This window comes from Lithobates pipiens, unplaced genomic scaffold (genome assembly GCF_037356315.1).
Source record: "Lithobates pipiens isolate NorthernLeopardFrog02 unplaced genomic scaffold, aLitPip1_a1.2 Scaffold_16, whole genome shotgun sequence".
NCBI classification, from domain to species: Eukaryota; Metazoa; Chordata; class Amphibia; order Anura; family Ranidae; genus Lithobates; species Lithobates pipiens.
Window position 1 is genome coordinate 347,812,959 of NW_027507748.1, and position 23,053 is coordinate 347,836,011.

The 23,053-nt window shown below is 46.6% G+C and overlaps 1 protein-coding gene across 1 annotated transcript in view; it reads right to left on the reverse strand.

Moving 5' to 3' along the window:
• STPG1 (sperm tail PG-rich repeat containing 1) overlaps positions 1–23,053 on the reverse strand; it is a 130,066-nt gene that overhangs the window by 65,857 nt on the left and 41,156 nt on the right. The window contains exons 5-6 of the mRNA XM_077481848.1: positions 19,500–19,679; positions 12,245–12,356 (exon numbers count right to left, since the gene is read on the reverse strand). Coding sequence (XP_077337974.1) covers positions 12,245–12,356; positions 19,500–19,679 — 292 coding nt within the window. The remainder of the gene's footprint in view (positions 1–12,244; positions 12,357–19,499; positions 19,680–23,053) is intronic.

Sequence of the window (23,053 nt, forward strand, 5' to 3'; positions counted from 1 at the left end):
GGAAAACTCCCGGAGCAGGGCAATAAATTATTTTTAAACCTTGTGTGTTGTGTTTTTTTTACGTTTTCTTCACAGGTGAATGAGTAAGGGTACATTGTAACGTAACATTGTAACAATAAGGTAACGTGTGTGGGATCTATGATGAATTTATATGTTCAATGGAGGCATTATAGATTATCCAAAATGTTGAACTGCAGAATTTGAGATTTAAACGCTCATAGGCCATCCAAAAAATATTAGGATGTAAATCGGTGCCGGCCGGTGGTAAATTTTTTGGTGGAAACAGTATAACCCTTCCCCCGGTTAGTTAGACAGGGGTTGGTCAGTCAAGTGGGTCTGGTGCACTTTCCCCATCTATGGTGCGCAGCACATCTCCCAGGACTCTCGGGCGGCTTTCCCCTGCTCTCCACGGGTATCGCTGCAGCTATCGTTTCCTCCCTGCTCCTCAGCGGCCAATCGGAAAATGTGTTTCAGACCTGCTTCTGATTGGCCAGATTGAGGATCAGAGTTTCAATACTGAATATTTATTCGCTGTTGTAACACCTGGGTGGGCTCCTGGCACAATGCTCTGCACCATGAGCCCACCCTATTTTGAAGCCTATTAGAACCTCTGGCTCTAATCAGGTGCTTAAAATAAACTGCTGCTGTCTTGTGGATAGAGGGGCAGCGCTCCGGCGTCCCTAATGGACGGGCCGCCACTGGTGGAAATGCATTTGGGGTAGTTAAGACAACATACAAATGCTTTTCTTTCTCATGTTTGCTGTAACTTTACTTTAGGAAAAGATCCCAGGAGGTCTGCAGGGACCTCTCACCAAGGAAATTGGAAATGACAAAATTTGTCTCTAGCAGAACCACACGTTGGTTAATATGGCCGCATAATTACTAAATGGTGTTCCTGAGAACTAATATATCTAAATCGTTAGACTTTAGTGTACCAACCTCATGGAAAAATGTGTGTGTTGGCCTTATAAATTTATTATCAGAGCAGCAGAAAAATGTGCATAAGGCTTCATGTACACTTGAACTACTTTGACCACTGGCCACAAGAAAATGCAAACGCCTCAAAATCATGCCATGATTTTGCGCCTTTTTGCGGCTGGCGGTCAAAACGTTCCTATCCTGAACGCGATTCTTCTGCATTCAGGAGAGGGAGGTTAGGGGAGCTTAAACCTCCCCTGACCGCAGCAGCTCCTAAACAATCCTCATAGCCTATGTGTACAAAGGCTTTTAGGGAGTTGAAATTAGGAGCTTTGGCAAAAAAAGCCAAAAAAGCTTCTAAACTCAAGTTACATGGAGCCTAACACTAATTTTGTCATTTTTTGTGCACTCCCATTGAAGTCAGTGGGGTTAAAAACATCCCATTCTCCTTCAAAAGTAGGCCATTTGCTTGAGCTACATGTGCCTGAATGCTCAAATGGGACAATATAAAAAGCATAGTCTTTGGCTTGTTGAGCGATTTGGAGCAATGAGCAATAAAACGCTCAGGGGTGTGAATAGGGGCTTAATGCTCCTGTATATCTAAACAATTACAAAATCCAGGCACTATGTGATGCACAAGCCTTATAAATTACAAAAACATTCTAAGACAAATTCTCCTTCATTGAAGTCTCACAGGTTCCTCCTCCCAGATACTGTAATCCACAGTGGGAGGGTTTCAGCAAAAGACAGTAGTAGGGGGGAATGTCCTGACGTGAGCGGCGGTGGACGTTTTTGCGAGGAGCTCCGGGAATCCTGATTCTAATCCGTCAACATCCATGCATCTAACTACCAATACAGAGCTGAAAACTTGCTAGCCTGCTCATCTCAGTCCCCTGCAGTGTCCTGTGCCATTATTTTGGGGTGGTTCTGCCGTGGACACCCCAGAGACATTGCCTCCAGACACCCGGGCCGCCGTCATCTTGCCAGCCTAAGGCCTCCCGAGGAGACTCGATCCTAGCAGTTTTGGAGGTAAGGGACCATCATCCTTCCTCAGCTGCCACCCATCCACCTATCTGGCCCAGTTCGGAGGCCGAGCCGGGTCATGGTGACATCCACATCCTGGTCCGGCCTAGTGCGGCCTAGTGAGGCCTGAGAATCCCCACTGTTTTCTGAGGCTGTTGTCCTGCGGTAGTGCACCGCGGCCGGTCCGGTCCGACCTCGGAGGCATGGGTCTCTGCATCTGCCCTGTCACCCATCCAAGGCCCTGCCACTGCCTGGGGTGCTTCCAAGTACTGCCTGTCAGAGCTGGCGTATCCTGAGGCCTAGTGTCTCCAATCTGCTGCTGCCTCTGACACACTGCTCTGGTCCTTCCCCACACTGGCACTCCCAGTCTCACATCCTTACTACTGTACCCCTGCCTGTGTGTCTGCTGTGAGGGGGGAGGCTGTTGGTGAACATTGACTGCCTGTCCACCTTGTGAACACCAGGGACTTGAGGCCTACGGCCAGCTTGGGTCGCATCTAGCCATCCACTGGATATCCTTCTGGGCACGATCAATCAGCTTCTACTATAGTGGTCTCCCTGAATGAAATACCTAATGTCCTCCAAAAAAAGGGAAGAGGTACTCTAAAACCACTAAGACCAACACTCCGGTCCGGCCACCACTGCCCACCTCCCCGCAAACGGATCCCATACTGATCGGTCGGCTTCGGGCCCTGCTGCCCTATCTTGAATTGAAACCTAGAGAAACTCAGATGGTGGAAGGGAGACAGTACAGCCACAGTCCTTGCTGCGATCGAGAAGAGTAGGACCCAGCTGCTGGTGCGCATTCACCATCTTGCTGAGGAGTGCAACTTAATACGGAATGACCTCAACAAAATAAGAGGGAGAATGACCAAAACTGAAACCAGAGTGTCAGCCACCAAAGATCTTACAGCCACCCATGCCGCCTCCATCGCTGAGTTGCAGCGCACAGTACAGTCCCTTGTTGCAAAATCTGACAATGCTGAAAACAGACTGAGGTGAAACAATATCCTGGGTCTACCTGAGAGAGAAGAGGGGGATCAGAGTTCTTTAAAACTCTCATGGGCCTTACAGATGTCCCCCCCAACTTACATGGTTAAAAAAGGGCTCACCGAGTGTCCACCCTTATGCAGGCTTGGCAATTTCCCACGCTCTCATGGGTAGGCAGGATCTCGGCGGCAAAGATGATGATCCTGCCTAAAGTCCTTTATTATTTTCTCACTTTGCCTGTCCGAGTACCCACTTTTTTCCTTCGACTCCTGCAGAATAGGATCCTCCAATTTATATGGGCGCACAAACGCCCCAGGGTACCTAGAGTGACCCTTTTTACCCATAGGCTCCAGGGAGGTTTGGGGGTCCCCAATATCTCTAAATACTACACAGCGGCCCAGATCTCCCCATTGACTATGCTTCATGCAACCACGGATGTTCCTCTGTGGGTGCTCTTGGAGGTACCTGGCTGTGACCCATGTTCACTTCAGGCACTACTCTGGCTCCCCAGGAATTTGCGCCCTCCCTCTCTGAGTCCCATGCTGCTACATGGTCTGCAGGTTTGGGACTCAGTTTGCTTTTCCGGCAATCTGATGTCCCCCTTTCTACCCCTGCTCCCCATCACCCATAACCCTCTTTCCCCCCCGGATCTGGAGGAGCCCCAGGCATTCTCCTGGTGGCCCTCACATGGCTACCCACGAGTCCAGAATTTTCTTTCTTCACGCTGCTTCCCCTCCTGGGAGGGTATTCGGGAAACACAAGGGGCACCGGCTAACGATCATTATCATTTTATCCAATTATAGCACTGGATTGCAACATTGCGCCGCACGTCCACCTACCCATTCCAAAAAACGTTTTTCGAGCATGCATGCCAATGCGCCCCGGGGTCCCCAGGCCTTATTTCGGCCATTTATGCATCCTTGAATGGACGCCCGCCATCAGCATCCCTCTCTTATATGGCTCAATAGGAAAAGGACCTTCAGGCCCCAGTAGACTCAGAGGACTGGAGCAAGGCCTGGAGAATGGTCGCCAAATGCTCGTTCAACACAAATACCCTGGAGGCCGCATACAAAGTATTGTTCTGATGGTATTGGGTACCAGCCCGTACAGCTCAGGCTTTCCCTGGGAGTGCTGACAGATGCTTTTGCAACTGTGGGCAGCGGGTTGATGTCATGCACACATGGTGGGCCTGCCCAAGGCTGGTGGGGTTCTGGTCTAGGGTTTTTGGTTTGCTGCAGACACTCTTTCATCTAACAATCCGAAGGGATGCTAAGCTAGCTCTCCTCCATGTCCAATACCTGGTTTGTGAGGCCCTCAGCAGAAGCTGGCTACCTATCTATTTATAGCAGCCAAGCGGACCATTGCCCAAGCCTGGAAGGCCCAACGGGTAGATTCCCAAGGGGTTAAAACCTGCATGACTGCTATGCTACTTCAAGAACATATGTCCAGTATTGTTCATGATTCTCATGCTAAATTTCTAAAAATCTGGGAGCCGTGGATCTCCTATGAGTTCCCTGCACTCCAAGCCACATGTCTGGGCTTGGTCTGACTCCCCTCGACGAGGCGTCCACGTCCGAGCTTCCCCCTTCCTTTCTCCCCCCTCTCTTCTCTCTAACCTTCTTTCTTTTGTTCCCTATCTCTTTTCACTCTTCTTTATAATCTCTCCCATTGCTAACAAATACTGCTGCCCCCCATGGAAGGGGGTAGTGGGAGAAGGGCTTTCCCCCCAGAGACAACAAGGGGACAAGTTATTCGGTACTGTAGCCAGTCTCGATACCATCCCCTACTCATCTTTTGTTATAAGTACAATGCGATGGCTTGCCCTTTGGTTTTGTATTCATGTTTTGTAGCCCCTGCGAGGGCGCTCAAGGAGCAGATTGTATTTTCTTGTTTATTCTTGTTTATTCGAATTTCAAATAAACATATTAAAACAGAAAGGGCTCACAAGTTCCTGTGGGCCGTGCCATGCCAGGGAATCTTCCCCGCCCATTTTTGGTTCGCTTCCTCAACTATAGGGACAGGATCCTTTCTGAAGCCCGGAAACATCCCACTCTCAGATATGGCAACTCCTCAGTTCTTCTTTTCCCCGACTTTTCGGCTGACTTACAGAGAAAAATTAAAACCTTCAATGATGATCGCAGAGATAAGAACATTAACTACAGCATGCTTTACCCCAGCGGTCTGCGGGACCAACGTGGATGACTGGCTGATCACCCTACAATAAAGGATTCTTCTTATAATTCCACCTGATGCACAGATCATACATATCCTTGTTCGCCCCATCCTACACAACATTCGGCAAATACCAGAGCAACCCCAAATGTACTTCTACATGTGACTCACACTTGACCCTCACAGTTTATTTGTTTTCTGAGAAGAGATAGACCTGGTGCTCTCCATATTCTTGGAGGTACTCCAATAGCTGGAGGAACTAAACAACCGTTCCAAATTGCCCAGTCCTTCTCACTGTGATGAGATACACGTCCCCCCACCCTTGCCCATGAGCTGGGGTCATCCCAGAAATTTTGCAAAGTTATTGACCCGCTATTCTCCACTCACCTGGAGGGACTTTAAAATAGCCAAAGTTTAAGTTGAATTCAGGGTAAAAAATTGACTGGATATTTTTGTTGCGGTTCCGGCCAGTAGGGGGTTCTGAATACGTTTTAGGGTAAACTGACCTGGTTTTTAGTTGAGTACTTCATGGTAAGTAGGGAGTTTAGTTTTTTTTGGTTCTTAGTTTTGTACGCTCTGTATCCATTGCACGATTGGTTATTTTCCTATGCTAGAATGGCACTCATTTGCCTCAGTTCTGCCCTACTTTGCTTTCCCTCTCATACCTCAAAGGGGATGAAGCCCCTCATCCACATGTCATCAGGTAATTTTACAATATGTCCAAGATGGCTACAGAACTAAAACTGATATCTTGGAATTTCCAGGGTTTAAATGATAAGATTAAGAGAGCTTTGATGTTAAAATACATAAATCATCACAAATCGCATGTTTTGTTTCTACAGGAGACGCATCTCCTGGGCAACAAAATTCTTGCCCTCCATAGGCCCTGGGTGCAGCAGTCGATCCATGCAACATACTCTTATTATGCAAAGGGCCAGGCTATACTACTGGCCAAGTCCCTTTCATATAAGGTTATTAAGTTGATCACTGACCAGGAGGGTCGATATATTATTCTCTTGCTGGAAATTAAGGCAATGGTATTTGCTCTGGTCATTATATATGTTCCTCCTTCCTCCAGGTCTTGTACAAAGTATATGAAAAATTGTCCACACTGCAATTCTCCAGACTCTATATAGCAGGAGACTTTAATTCCACTTTAGACCCATCTTTAGACTCGTCTAAACCTAATAGAGTTTATACACCTGATTTACTCCACTGGGCACAGGCCTTTAACTACACTGAAATTTGGAGATGGAAACACCGAAATAACAGAGCCTATGCCTTTCACTCCACTTCTCACAAATCGGGTTCCAGGATCGACCTGGTCTTTAGTAACACCTGTGCTTTGGCAGAGGTATGGGAGGTCTAGTACCTACCTGCAGGCCTCTCTGACCATGCCCCTTTGGAAATTAAGCTAGTGCTATCAGAGAACAAGGGAGAGATATGCTGGCGTCTGGCAGCTAGGTGGTTGCAGGACCCTAGGGTTGAGGAGATGGTGTCCCCTAAACTACAACAATACTGGGACCTTAATGAGGGCTCTGCCTCAGCTCATGTGGTCTGGGAGGCTTTTAAGGCCAACACTAGGGGAGAGTACATCTCAGCTATCAAGTCAGTCAGATCTGAAATGTCCTTTCAATTGCAGCGGCTTGAATCCAGAGAGACTGAGGCTGCCCAGGCTTTCTCTGACTCCTGATCACTTCAGTCAATTGGCCGAGATGAGAAGAGCCTTGTCTCTTCATGTTACTTCGGTCACACACCTAGACCTAAGTTCTCTGGCTGGAAGAATCTTTGAGTCCAGAGACAAGAATAGCAAGCTTCTGGCAAATCTGGTTGCAGAATCTAAAATGCAAACAGTAGTGTCTGAGATTTGTTGTCCAGATGGCAGAATCGTCTCTGATTCCGATCAAATCCTGAATGAATTTGAAGTTTTTTATGAAAATCTATATACAGCACCCCCTAACTGGCCAGCTGAGCAGATTACGGACTATCTATGGTCCTTACATTTACCCACTCTGTTACAGGAGGACTGTGCATCTCTGGATAGTTCACAGAGTTCACTGCCGAGGAAGTAAAAGCAGTGATTCGCTCGTTCCCAGGCAATAGAACTCCGGGCCCAGACAGCCTTCCTGGAGATTGGTACAAAACATATTCTGCATTAATTGCACCTAAACTGTTACAGGTATTCACTGGGTATAAAAAGCAGATATCCCTGCCCCCTTCTATGTACCAAGGTCATATTGTCTTACTTCCTAAACAGGGTAAGGACAAGTCCCAGTGTGCCTCATACAGGCCGGTCTCTCCTGAATTATGACTTAAGATATTAACCAAAATGTTGGCAACTCGTTTACAGACAATTCTCCCATCTCTGGTTAACATAGATCAAACTGGGTTCATACCAGGGAAATAAACGGACATCAACTTGTGCAGAGTCTTCACCCACTTGCAATTAACGCTGTCTGAAACCTCCACTAAGGTAATGGTGGCATTGGATATAGAGAAGGCATTTGACACGTGGCTTGGTCATATATGTCCTCAGTGATGGAGGTCATGGGATTTGGGATGGAATTCTGCACGTGGATTGAGATTCTATATAGGTGCCCGACAGCACGGGTGAAGTTAAGTGGTGCCCTCTTGCCCCCCTTCACAATAGGCAGAGGTATGAGGCAGGGTTGCCTCTTATCACTGGCACACTTTGCCCTGGTGATGGAGTCACTCGCCTTGGCTCTTAGACAAGCAAGCATGGTCAGGGGCACAAAGGTCGGCTCCATACATGAAAAACTAGCCATGTATGTGGATGATCTCATTTTATTCCTAAATGACTCGGGGCCTTCCCTTCAAGCGGCTCTGGGCATCCTCTCCAGTTTCACTGACTGTTCAGGACTCAAAGTCAACTGGGATAAATCCCAAATATTGCTGATTGACACTGCGGCAAAATCTTTACAAGACCCTAATCTCCCAATAATATGGGCCAACAAAATTAAGTATCTGGGTATCTACATTTCCTCATCTACTGCTGACTATTATACATTAAACATAGCTCTATTGATACAAAATATGAAGGTTAATTTGAAAGCATGGGCTCAGCTCCCCCTCTCACTGATTGGGTGAATTAATGTTTTTAAGATGAAGCTCTTGCCTGATTTTCTCTATGTTCTTAGACATTCCCCAGTGTGCATACCCAAGAAGGTGTTCAGTCGAATGAATAATACCTTGCTTGCTTTTCTCTGGGGCACAGGCCAGCCAAGATTTAAGTTGGTGGTGTTGGGAAGAGGCATGGGAATGTTCCTTCATGCAATTGGTCTCGGCAAGAGACAGACTAATCCAGTTAAAGATCATGCATAGAGTGTATTACACACCCTCACGTCTACATAAAATATACTCAGCTTCATGCTGGTGGTGTGTTGCTTGGTGGGCGGGTTTTATTCTTGTATTTTGGACCTGTCCTCAAATAAAAAAATTTTGGAGGGAGGTAGCCATGGTTATCTCCACTGTCACCACTATCCAGATACCACTAATGGTGGAGGTGTGCCTGATGAGTCTTGTGGACCAACTGGCTCATAGTTGAGAAGTCAGAACTGCACGCAAGGAAACAGCTGATTAGCTCTGCCCTTACGTTGAATAAGGCCACTTACTTATCCAGAGGATGTGCTAAGAACTTTCATAAAATGTGGGACATATGAGTGGAAGCCCCAAATTTGGCAACTCTGCTCTGAATACAGGAGTAGTGCAGCAGCATCGTTGCCACATCATCACAAGAAGCTGTATCCGGTGGACTTCACTTAAGGCTCAACAGGTATTTATAGCGCTTTGCGGGGAGGAGGCAAGAGAAAACTGCAAGTCCAGATGTAGATGTGTTGTGGCACATATTTAATAGGAAGCCACAGTTTTACTTTATTTAAACCTGCCTACACTAAAATGGTAACTCCAGTAATGGTCTGAGTGTTGGCACTGTACCAGCTCTTACTGCAAAGTGGTATAGGCTATTAGCAAAGAAGTAATCAAGGACAAAATATTTCTGGCTCTTGCTCTAGGAGCAGCTCCCCCACCTGCTCCCACCATATACCCAAACTGCTGCCAAATCATGTCCCTCTGGTCTTTCAGAGCAGTTCTGGCTATGTACTGCCACTGATGTCTCAGTGAGAAAGAAGGAGGCCAGCACTGAAAGACTACCTCATACCCCACTATCAGAATATACCCATCTTAAAGCAACTTGATCACAGCAGATAGAAGCATAGTCTAGCAAAGGCCAAGCAACTTTCATTAAATAACAAGATAGATAAGATACAAATTGCTGTTTAGACACCAATTTCTGGGATGCCTGAAGGATTTCTAACCCACTTTTTTCTGGGACTCAAATATCAGTAAGCCCCTTTACTCCAAGTACTGTAATGCTGTACACTTTATTTTTATCCACATTTTATGTTGGTATAAGGTGCTTCATGTTTAAGTAGAAGAAGGCCAAGCACAGATTGCACACATACCAACACAATGTTACCTACAGTGGGGGAAATAATTATTTGCTCCCCTGCAGATTTTGTAAGTTTACCCACTTACAAAGAAATGAAGGGCCTATCATTTTTATCATAGGTGTATTTTAAATGGTAGAGACAGAATATCAACCAAAAATCCATAAAAAAACACATGATACAAATGTTATACATTGAGTCGCAGTTCAGTGAGAAAAAAAGTATTTCATCCCCTAACAACCAACAATAATTCTGTCTCCCAGTCTGGCTACAGTATGTGCTCATGTGGTACACAGATTAGTCCTGTCAATTTAAGAAGTTGCTCCTAATAACAACTCGTAATGTGTATAAAAGACACCTGTCCACAGAATCTCTTTCTTCCATTACAACCTCACAGTCATGGGCAACTGTCAGGGCTGGGCTCAGCTCTTCCTCTTCTGAGCTGGCCGCTCAGCTGTTGGCTAATTACCAGCTCCTATCTCTCCACAGTGACTCACTTGTTGATGATATCCTGCTCATCAGTCCTGCCTACTTAAGCCGTCCAGCCCAGATGATCTCTGCTTTCACCTTGGTCACATCTCTAGAGACGCTCTCCTGTGTTCTTGTTAAAGACTTGCTTGGCTGACATTCCTTCTGGTTCCAGATCCTACTTGCTGTTCTACCAGCTCATCTCTGGCTCCCTGACATTTTGGCTTGCCTGACTATCCGTTCCGGTTCCTGAATTATGGTTATGTTTTGTCTACATTTACCTTTTTTTATTATTAATAAACAAGTGGGATTTAACTGTACTCAGTTTGATTTATGGTTTCTGAATGATGTCAGAGAAATTAACGTTGACCTGTACAGGGCTGGAATGGGCGCATACAGTACCTGGTGCAATGGAAAGGGTACGGTCCAGAGGAGCGCTCTCGGGTCTCATCCTCGGACCTCATGCCCCTGTCCTCCTCTGTGATTTCCATAGACATTTTCCCCTCAAGCCTGGTGGTCCTCCGAGGGGGGGTCATTGAGGAGGGATTGAGCTCAGCCCTTCCTTCTCTAAGCTGGCCGCTCAGCTTTTAGCTAATTGCCAGCTCCTATCTCTCCACAGTGACTCACCTGTTGATGATATCCTGCTTGTCAGTCCTGCCTAGTTAATCCATCCAGCCCAGATGATCTCTGCCTTCGCCTTGGTCACATCTCTAGAAATGCTCTCCTGTGTTCCTGTTAAAGACTTGCTTGGCTGACATTCCTTCTGGCTCCAGATCCTGCTTGCTGTTCTACTACGCTCATCTCTGGCTCCCTGACATTTTGGCTTGTCTGACTATCCGTTCCGATTCCTGAATTCTGGCTAAGTTTTTAACTACGATTACCTTTTTTTATTATTATTAAACACGTGAGATTTAACTGTACTCAGTTTGATTCATGGTTTCTGAATGATGTCAGGGAAATTATTGTTGGCCTGTACAAGGCTGGAATGGGCTACAAGACCATTAGCATGAAGCTTGGTGAAAAGGAGACAACTGTTGAGGCGATTATTTGCAAATGGCAGAAATACAAAATAACCATCAATCACCCTCCGTCTGGAGCTTCATGTAAGATTTCACCTTATGGGGTAAGGATGATCATGAGAAAAGTGAGGGATCAGCCCATAACTACACAATTTTAAGGCAGTTGGTACCACAGTTACCAAACAAACCATTGGTGACACAATAGGCAGCCATGGATTGAAATCCTGCAGCTCCCACAAGGTCCCCCTCGTTAAGGCACATGTACAGGCCCATCTGAAGTTTGCCAATGAACATCTAGAAGATTCAGAGAAGGTTTGGGAGAAAGTACTGTGGTCAGATGAGATCAAAATTAAGCTCTTTGGCATTAACTCGACTCGCCGTGTTCGGAGGAAGAAAAATGCTGACTATGACCCTAAGAACACCATTCCTACAGTCAAGCACGGAGGTGAAAACATTATGCTTTACAGCTGTTTCTCTGCTAAAGGTACAGAGGCCATGTATTGTAAAATCTTGGGTGAGAACCTTCTTCCCTCAGTCCAAATACTGAAGATGGGTCATGGATGGGTCTTCCATCATGACAATGACCCAAAACATATCACTAAGGCAACAAAGGAGTGGTCTAGCCAGTCTCCAGACCTTAATCCTATAGAAAATATATGGAGGAAGCTAAAATTTCAAGTTGCCAAGAAATCTTGAAGATTTAGAGAAGATCTGTAAAGATGAGTGGACCAATATCCCTCCTGAGATGTGTGCCAACCTGGTAACCAACTACAATAAATGTCTTACCTCTGTGCTTGCCAACTAGGGTTTCTCCACCAAGTAATTAGTCATGTTTTGCTTGGGGATCAAATACTTATTTTACTCACTGAACTGCAACTCAATTTATAACATTTGTATCATGTGTTTTTTTCTGGATTTTTGGTTGATAAAAAATATAGACCCTTAATTTCTTTGTAAGTGGGCAAACTTACAAAATCTTTAGGGGATCAAATAATTATTTTCCCCACTGTATCTTCTGGTGTTGGTGGTCATGAGTTTTCAGCCATATATAGACTAAATATTTCTAATGCTGTAGGAATTATTGTTGGGTGGGGTTGTGTACTGGGATGAATATCATTCTCTTTAAACATTTGCTCTACGTTTAAATGGAATGCAGATGCAATGAATCATTTTATAAAGAGAACTTACAAGGTGAAGGTACTTTAAGAGGGTTTAACTGTACAGCCTCTCTCTTTGTTCTTGAGACAAAAGCAGCTTGAGCAGACACATTGTTATTGGGAAGACAACAATTTATAGATGCCTGGAAAAAAATATTTTTTGTCAGAATATATGGTATACATGGATATTACAGGGGTATCATATGTTTTCTAGCTTCAACGATCAAGCTTGTCAAAATCGAAAATGTTATTTCAAGTGTCCATACATAGCTGACCACATATCATCTTAAAAACTGTTAAAGTAGAACTAAAGGCAAAACCTTTTTATTTTGCAAAGAGTAACGGAAGAATATAACCCCTGTCAGTTTTTTTTTCTTTATGGCAATTTTGTTCACATTGGAGAGATTTTCCTTCACTTCCTTTCCCTTGCCCAATACACGAAGTGAGGGCAAATCCCTCCAAACTGTGGAATCCTAGGTTGTCATCAGAACTAGTGGCCCCATTGGAATATTTTCCCTGTACTCCTGTTCTGGCAGCAACCCACAATTATGGATTTTCTTTCGCTTTCACTCTCAGTGATAATGGTAAACAAAACAGATACAGAGGGTGACTCCACCTCAGAGGGAAACAGACAGAAATAAAACCCTGACAGATGTTCTAATCCCTTTCCACTCCAAAACTAAAAAAAACAAAAAAGTTTTGCCTTTAGTTATACTTTAAAATACATTCCAGTTTATACTGTGTGTTTTTCAAACACCAGACACATACCAAAACTATGATTTAAAGTACGGTATATATTGTTATATAAATACAGTTGTAGCGGCCATAACCCGTTGCAGGGCGGCCTTGACTTAATGGGCTTACCGGTTACCTTCTCCTGGCCTGCTCCTCCACGTCTAGAGGTTCCCAGGGTTGATACCCAACAACTTGTACACTGACACAGATAAAGTCCTTTCAAAAGGTTTTATTTTGCAGTAGAACTCTCACAAAACACAGTCTCTTTGGGAACAGAGGGCACGGGTGAAGAACTCAGGTACCTTGAACTGTAGGTTTAGCAAAGTCTCTACTTCCACCCAGAGAGTAGCCACTCGCAGCTGGGTACTTCAAGGCTGAACAGACCTCTAGCCAGAGGTCATGGCAGTCAGCACGTTGACTCAAACTTGAACCATCAACTGAAGATAAACAGGAACCTTTTTCCAACCGTACCGGGAACGTTTCCCGCTTCCTTTGAGGTACTGGAAAAGTGTGGACTCGTCAATGTCCTTCCCAACTCAGTAACCAGGCACTTCTCAGGATGCCACTTGTCGGCCCTCCTCTGAAGAGTCCTCCCCCAGTCACTTGCACGAGCTGTGGTGCCCCTCCAAGCTGAGAGCACACCCGGACACTCTGAATCCTCCCTCAGTTAGGCCGCGTACACACGGGCGGACTGTTGGCTCAACTTTGTCCGCTGAACAGTGTTTCAGCGGACAGTCCGCTCGTGTGTGGGGCTTCAGCGGACAGTTTCAGCGGACAGTTTGACGAACAAAGTTTTTCGGAAATTCCGAAAAACTGTCCGCTGAAACTTGGTTTGAGCGAACAGTCCGCCCGTGTGTAGGCCACTTTCGAAATGAGCAAACTGTTCCCGCTCGGAGGGAAGTCTGCTCATTTCGAGCGCGTGTGCAGGTAGGCGGGGCCCGGGACGGAGACGTCGCGGGCTCCGCCGCCTGGAATGGGCTTAAAGGGGAACCCCAACGCCGAAAAAAATCGGCGTGGGGGTCCCCCCAAAGTCCACAACAGACCCTTGTCCGAGCACGCTACCCGGCCGGCCAGGAAAGGGGGGCGAGCGAGCGCGCCCCCCTCCTGAGCCGTACCAGGCCGCGTGCCCTCAACATGGGGGGTGCCTTGGGGAAGGGGGGGCCGCGCGGCCCCCCCCACCCCAAAGCACCTTGTCCCCATGTTGATGAGGACAAGGGCCTCTTCCCGACAACCCTGGCCGTTGGTTGTCGGGGTCTGCGGGCGGGGGGGTTATCGGAATCCGGGAGCCCCCTTTAATAAGGGGGCCCCCGGATACCGGCCCCCCACCCTATGTGAATGAGTATGGGGTACAATGTACCCCTACCCATTCACCTGTAAAATAAAAGTACCCAAAAAAAAACACAACACACGAGATAAAATATTTTATTGCACAGCTCCGGGGGTCTTCCGTCTTCGGGGGTCTTCTCGCCGGACTCCTCCGCTATCTTCTTGTAGCTCTTTTGCTAGCGGAGGAGTCCGGCTTTCTTCCTCCCCGCCGCCGGCCTCTTCTCCCGACTTCGGGGGTCTTGTCCCCCTCTTCGGTTCTTCTGCCGGGCCACCGCGCCTTCTTATAGCTCTTTTGCAGGCGGTGGCCCGGTCTTCTGTCGCCGATGTCGCCGCTGTCGCCACCGCCTTCCGTTCTTCTTCTTCTTCTTGTTCTTCTTGTTCTTCTCCAGGAGATGTTGACACGTCGCTCTCTCCGGCCGGAATGCCAGAGCCGCGCTGTGCGGCCACTTATATAGTGACAATGGGGCGGTGTCACATGGTATATGTCACATGGGTTGGTCACATGGTGACCCCGCCCCCTTACGATGTCATAGTCCCCATGTGACATCAACCCATGTGACCAACCCATGTGACATATACCATGTGACACCGCCCCATTGTCACTATATAAGTGGCCGCACAGCGCGGCTCTGGCATTCCGGAGGAGTCCGGCGAGAAGACCCCCGAAGACGGAAGACCCCCGGAGCTGTGCAATAAAATATTTTATCTCGTGTGTTGTGTTTTTTTTTGGGTACTTTTATTTTACAGGTGAATGGGTAGGGGTACATTGTACCCCATACTCATTCACATAGGGTGGGGGGCCGGTATCCGGGGGCCCCCTTATTAAAGGGGGCTCCCGGATTCCGATAAGCCCCCCCGCCCGCAGACCCCGACAACCAACGGCCAGGGTTGTCGGGAAGAGGCCCTTGTCCTCATCAACATGGGGACAAGGTGCTTTGGGGTGGGGGGGCCGCGCGTTGAGGGCACGCGGCCTGGTACGGCTCAGGAGGGGGGGCGCGCTCGCTCGCCCCCCTTTCCTGGCCGGCCGGGTAGCGTGCTCGGACAAGGGTCTGTTGTGGACTTTGGGGGGACCCCACGCCGATTTTTTTCGGCGTTGGGGTTCCCCTTTAAGTCCATTCCAGGCGGCGGAGCCCGCGACGTCTCCGTCGCGGGCCCCGCCTACCTGCACACGCGCTCGAAATGAGCGGACTGTTGCCTCGTGTGTGGGCGAGTCCGCTCATTTCAAAAGTTGCGCGGACTTAGTACGACGAACAAAGTTTGCCGTATTTGTCCGCTCAAAAAGTGCCGTGTGTGGGCGTGTTCGTTCATTCAAAAGTTTGAGCGGACTGTTTGACGAACTTAGTTTTGGCAGACAGTCCCCGCGTGTGTACGCCGCCTTACAGCGCCTTGGGCCAGCAGGTTCCGAGACTCAGGAACAGATGGATCCCTACCCCAGACCAGTCGGGTCTAACAGGGGCCACTGACAGGAACATTCTGTAGGATGTCAAATACCCCGTGACCGGGACCCTTCATGGGGCTACCCCGGTCCTGGAACCAGAACAGACCACACGGGTCTCTCGATCAACTCCGGAACCCTGAACACGTGACCCACACCTGCTTAAGTACCCCCTCCCAGACTCCTCAGTGGGTCTGGCACTCCCGCTGATTGGCTCCGAGAGGGCCATACCCAAACATCCAACCAAGCCTGGTTCTCGCCTGTCATGTGCACCTCACCGCTCACATGACCAGGCAGAACATCAATCATGGCCTAGCCAGACGGGTGTTAAGGCTTACCTACACAATCAACCCTCAGTACTGTAAGGTCCTGAGGCAAAAACTAAATTTAGAAAGCGTGTGACATTTGGTCCCAAATGTCATCCGCTACACAGTTATATAATTACAGTAGACTATCACAAACCAGGTAATCATATATACTGTACATTGTTATTTGCAAACTTAGTATTTCCCTAGATTATGAAATCCAAATCTTCCCCAAGGGACCTAATTTGTTCATAAAAATGGACTGCTCTATAGCTCTGAAAGCTGGAATAAAATCTATGAACTTTACACTCTAATTGTGCAATCTACTTTAGACCAACAACTACATGTAATGCAGTAGCCTGCTTGATTGAATACATATTGAATGTATTGTTTAGATTTAGGTTTTAACATTACATGCTTTAGTACAACTAAAGGAGATGTGACATTGTACTGTGTAGGCTTTATAGATCATATCATGGCTGTAGCTGCCACTGGCTGCTGTCTAAGATTATTTGGAGTGAGTACTACCAGCTACTGCATTGTTAGCCAAAAAGAGCAGGACCTTCCTTTAAACCAGTGGTTTTCAACCTTTTCCTCAAGTACCCCCAACAGGCCATGTTTTGGGAATCTCTCTTATGCCACGTAGACACGTAGCCAACTATCTGGCAGACTTAGTCCGGCGAACTTCCCGCCGGACTGTCCGCTGGACTTTCCGAACGGGTTACTTGAACACACACGGCACTTTTTCAGTGGACTAATACGGCGTACTAAGTCTGCCGTACTATCCGCCGTACTTTTGAAATGAACGGACTCGCCCACACACGCGGAGGAAAGTCCGCTCATTTTGAGCGTGTCTCCAGGTAGGCGGGGCCCGCGAAGGAGATGTCGCTGGCCCCGCCACCTGGTATGGACTTAAAGGGGAACCCCAACGTCGGAAAAAAACGGCGTGGGGGTCCCCCCCCCGGTCCACATCAGACCCTTGTCCAAGCACGCTACCCGGCCGGCCAGGAAAGGGGGGGGACGAGCGAGCGCCCCCCCCTCCTGAGCTGTACCAGGCCGCGTGCCCTCAACATGGGAGATGCCTTGGGGAAGGGGGGCCGCGCGACCCCCCCACCCCAAAGCACCTTGTCCCCATGTTGATGAGGACAAGGACCTCTTCCCGACAACCCTGGCCGTTGGTTGTCGGGGTCTGCGGGCGGGGGGCTTATCGGAATCCGGGAGCCCCCTTTAATAAGGGGGCCCCAGATACCGGCCCCCCACCCTATGTGAATGAGTATGGGGTACAATGTACCCCTACCCATTCACCTGTAAAATAAAGTAAAAAAAAACACAACACACAAGATAAAATAGTTTATTGCACAGCTCCGGGGGTCTTCCGTCTTCGGGGGTCTTCTCGCCGGACTCCTCTGCAATCTTCTGCTAGCTCTTTTACTAGCGGAGGAGCCCGGCTTTCTTCCTCGCCGCCGCCCTCTTCTTCCGACTTCGGGGGTTTTGTCCCCCTCTTAGGTTCTTCTGCCGCCGCTGTCGTCGCCACCTTCTGATCTTCTGTTCTTCTCTTCTTCTTCAGATGTTGCCTCGTCGCGTCCCAGTCCCAGAGGATGCTGGGACTGTGACATCATAATAGGCGGGGACATAATCCAGTGATGTCCCTATATAAGTCGGCACGCGTCGGGTCCGTGCCATTGTGAGCGGAGGATGCGACGAGGCAACATCTGAAGAGAAGAAGAGAAGAACAGAAGAACAGAAGGCAGCGACGACAGCGGCGACAGAAGAAGAACCGAAGAGGGGGACAAGGCCCCCGAAGTCGGAAGAAGAGGCCGGCGGCGAGGAAGAAAGCCGGGCTCCTCCGCTAGTAAAAGAGCTAGCAGAAGATAGCGGAGGAGTTCGGCGAGAAGACCCCTGAAGAAGGAAGACCCCCGGAGCTGTGCAATAAACTATTTTATCTTGTGTGTTGTGTTTTTTTTTTACTTTATTTTAGAGGTGAATGGGTAGGGGTACATTGTACCCCATAATCATTCACATAGGGAGGGGGGCTGGTATCCGGGGGCCCCCTTATTAAAGGGGGCTCCCGGATTCCGATAAGCCCCCTGCCCGCAGACCCCGACAACCAACGGCCAGGGTTGTCGGGAAGAGGCCCTTGTCCTCATCAACATGGGGACAAGGTGCTTTCGCTCGTCCCCCCCCTTTCCTGGCCGGCCGGGTAGCGTGCTCGGACAAGAGTCTGATGTGGACCTGGGGGGGACCCCCGCGACGGTTTTTTTCGGCGTTGGGGTTCCCCTTTAAGTCCATACCAGGTGGCGGGGCCAGCGACGTCTCCTTCACGGGCCCCGCCTACCTGGAGACGCGCTCAAAATGAGCGGACTTTCCTCTGCGTGTGTGGGCGAATCCATTAATTTCAAAAGTAGGGCGGATAGTACGGCGGACTTAGTACACCATATTAGTCTGCTGAAAAAGTGCCGTGTATGGGCAAGTAGCCCGTTCAGAAAGTCCGACGGACAGTCCGGCGGGAAGTCCGCCGGATAGTCGGCTACGTGTGTATGCGGCATTAGACAAAAAAGCTGTCCAAAATACCAAGCCATTGACTCTGAATTAAAGCACCTGTGCAAGATAAAGGAAAACCTGCAAACAAGGCCTGTTAGGGGTACTTGAGAATAGGGTTAAAAATCACTGCTTTAAACTGCTCAACTTATAAAAAACTGTAACCACAAAGGAAGTATGGGTAAGCTGTTTTTAAGTTTGCATTTAGGCTGGATCCACATCTCTGCATTTTTGCTTGATGCGTTGTCCATTGAAATCCATAAAAACACATTACAACGCATATCAACAAATGCATTATGCGTCTTGTAATTTACATGGACTCATCATAATACATGTAAATGCAACATAATATGCATCAGCAAGAGTTGGATGTGTGTTTTGAAGCCTATTGACATCCAATATAACATACTGCAGTGCATGCTGAAAACTTGCAACAACACATGTTTATGCACATTGGTGCTAGTAGTTGATGTATGCTTCCATTCATTTTAATGGAACACTCTTCAAAGGGATGTAAATCCAGCCTTACACTATTAGATATGTAAAAAAGCAAAATCATATTTTAGAAAGCAAACTTTATTCCTTGCAGTTTAGCAGTCCATTACTGAATCATTGAGAATATTCAAAATTGTATTTTAGGAAACATTCATATTTGGGCCAAGATTGTAATTTTTCTAGTGAAAACGCACCAATCTCCACAAGGGCAGACAGAAAACAATTATTTTCGATGTGCCTTGTTCACATTTCAGTGCAGCCTGTGGGTGAACTGTGGTGTGGTTTGGAAATCTGCAGCATGTCTTTAAAAGTGCAAGGCACCACTGACCGGAACCAATACTTTCTGTAAGCTAAAACATAGCACAGGGATTGTGAACCAGCCCGTAAACTGGTAAATGGTTAGGAGAAAGTGATCTGTCCCATTTGGATGAAAATAACAGACAAACACTTACATTGTACTGATTTGGAGCTGGTGTCTGAAGTTTTGTGTCTTTCAATTTTATAGCTATAGGCTGATGGAACACGCTAGAGTTGCTTTTGTTAAAATCCTGTTTTGCAAACAGGGCATATTTTATGTAGTATGAGTTCGGTGCAGGGGTCCGACTGACCCTAAAGAACGTACTTCGGGGTGCCTAAAGAATAAACAGTGCCATAAATATTTTCATTTATTCAATACTGGCTATCAGAATAAGTCAAGTATACAGTATCAAATTATTTTATTCATAAACTAAAATATAAACACATTGGTGAAAGTTTAACTAAAGCTTTTGCACTAAGAATATGTAAGGAGTACAAATACTGTACCTGTTGTGTAACGCCATATCATGCACAATATTCTAAAAAAACAACTGTGGGGGCTGGCCTACAGTGCATGTTTGGTGGTCACTCTACACCACAGCATGATTCACATTTGGAAGGGGCCTACATCTTAAAGGTAACCCATGCTGTTAAAATAGGCAGACCACCATTGTTGAATGCTCATTTAGAAAATGCTGGTTCCTTGCCTGTTAGATTGGCCGTAAAAAATTGTAATACTTTCTGCGTCACTAATCTGGAAGAGGTGTTCAGATCAATAGTTTTGATTTTCATCTGACTTTATTAGCTCCCTGCTCATAGTAGGTAACATTAAAAAAAAGTACTTAGCCCAGAGGCAGCCAGGCGGCTAACCGTATGTGTGCCACCAATATTCAGGGTAAGACTAATTCTTCCTGACTTCCTAGGCCAAACTGTTATATGCTGCCCCGCACAGTCACTGAAGAAAGGCAGGAGGAACAGACGAAGAGCCACATGGCTCTTTGCAAAGCAGGAGCAGCAGCAGGTAGATACTTCCTTGATGCTGAATGGCAGTAAGGAGAGTGCAAAGCACATGACACTCCATTCGGCAGATGATGTACTCCTTGCTAGTGGGAAGCAAGCAATGCAAAGGAGCCCCACAATCCAATGAGGTAGCTCTTGATGCTTAGCCCATTTGGCATTCTAACATAGCGAATCTTCAAAGATACTACAAAAGCCAGGCTAAGGATAGGCTGCTTCAGATAGCTGCAGCCATAGAGACCAGCTCTAGCAGTAACGTAAGAATCCTGATTGAACAGAAAAACTAAGAAAAAAGAAGAAAAATGCTAGCATTTTAGTACATTAGACTTTTCCCAACAGAACTGAAGAAAATGTATCCATCGTACTAAGGAAAATGGTAAAACACTGAGGCATGCTGGTTGTAGAAGGGCTTATCCTGAGCTGGTCTAGAATTTTTTGTTAGCCAATGTCTCATTCTCCTGTAGGTGGCAGTATAATCTTTGTCCTCAAAATTAGTAAATATTTCGTTATTCATGCAAAGAAAATTATGCTGGCTGCACACATGTATTTTTAGGCAATTTCAATACTTGTCCAATTGCTTTTGACCATGCATAAAAAATAAATGAATCAGGGCAACCTACAACTTACATTTTGGATTCACTCCTGAAAAGACTCAATATTTTGAGGCTGACTTAGTAAAGCTCAGGGGTGGCCCATCCATTAGGGGCGCCCGAGTGCCACCCCCCCATCCACAACTACCACATCTATCCATGCATCCGGCCCCTTTCAGGACATGAATTCCAACAGGGAGGGGCTTTGAAGCACCTGCTTAGAGCCAGAGGCTCTAATAGGCTTCAAAATAGGGTGGGCTCATGTGCGCTAAGAGCCCACCCAGTTGTGTTACAATATATATATATACAATGATAATTTGCTATTGAAACACGGATCCTCCTCCCGGCCAATCGGGAAGCGGGTATGAGACCCGTTTCCCTATTGGCCGAAATTAGAAGCATCCAGATTGGCTGCCGAGGAGGAGGGAGGAAACTGAAGCCACTGAGAGCAGAGGAAGGGGAAGCCACCACTGGTGTGATGCCCACTGAGAGCAGGGGAAGAAGCCGTTGCCGCCGTGATGCCTGTGGAGAGCAGGGGAAGACACAGATGAAGCCCTGGAGAAGCGCTGCCCGCCAATAGATGGGGTAAGTGCTCTGGATCCAACTGACCAGGGGGGAGGGAATGGTGGTGGAAATGTCTGCCGCCCCCCCCACCCCCAAAAAAAATTACCACTGCCCGTCACTGGTAAAGCAGTTGAGAATCTTCATACAATCATATCTGCTTATTTCATCTACACTTGACTGGATAATTGAAGTGAATATTCACACAATTTATGGCATGAAGATTCTCAATGTATTTAGTAGGCCAATATACATAAAAAAGAGGCCGGTTGGGACTTCACATGGGGCATGTCTTTGCAAGAAAAACAAAAATAGAAAGCAAATGATAAACTCTAATTCAATTGAATGTCAGAATAACATAAAATGTACACATGATTGATAGACACACAAAAAGCATAATGAATAATCAATTCAGTGCCACAATCATGTAAGATATACATGATTGATAGACATATGGTAAAATAATACATAATAATAATAATGGCAATAATGATAATCATAGTGCAAATAATCATAATAACTTAACATATAAATTAAGGATCATAAAAATATTCATTACAGTTAATCAGTAAACAATGAGCATGAGTAATAAACATATAAATCACAGTAATCATGATTAATACATGGGATACAGAGAAACAACATACATCCAAAATAAATTGATACATAGTATAAGAAAGTTAAAATTCATCGTAAAAACGGCTTTTCTTGACACCCTTTATTGGGTGAATTTTGACATTTTGGGTGTGAATTTGAAACTTACAATTGTAGGTTGGCGTGATACCTTGGCACAATGATGCTGTGCTATAGCAGGGGTGTCCAACCTGAATGCGGCCCAACACAAAATCATAAACTTAATTCAAAATGTTGATTTTTTATGTAGGGGACTTTTTATGTAAAAATACTTTTATACCTAGTGAACACATGCGGCCGACAAAACTTTTTGACAGTGTCTCTTTACTGGACTTTTTTTTTTTGCAAGTTTCTTCAATCCAGATGGTGATGCGTTCGTTTATCAAAAACAGTGTCAAATATCGCACTCTTTTTATGTTGCCCTCTTTTACATTTATAATAAAAAGACATTACGCAAAAATTACGTTTTAGGTACATTATGTACAGTATATCAGTGATCTTTAACTTTCCTGGTGCCCATCTCCATGAAAATGAATAATTCCACCCTGTCCCACACTCAAGCGTCAAATGCTTGTTATGCCTAGGGGTTATTGTATAAGAAGCTTTACTTTCCCTACATGCCCACTCCAGCCAACTTCAGTGCTCCCCTCCTTTGCCCAAAGCTCCAGTCTGTGGATGGAGCCTCAACATCGGCACGTACAATACAGCAGCATCAACTCTGTATTGTGTGCTGAGGAAGCTGGAGAGTGATGAGGCTGGACAGCGATGAGGCTGGAGTGTGACAGATTCAGTCGCAGCACAAAGAGCAGGCTGTGGGAGATTGGTTGCAGCACTAGACGGAGCTATTTTTTTTTTCATATTCCTGGAGTTGGGCTACAAGAAAGAAGCAGATATAAACTCAAAACCCT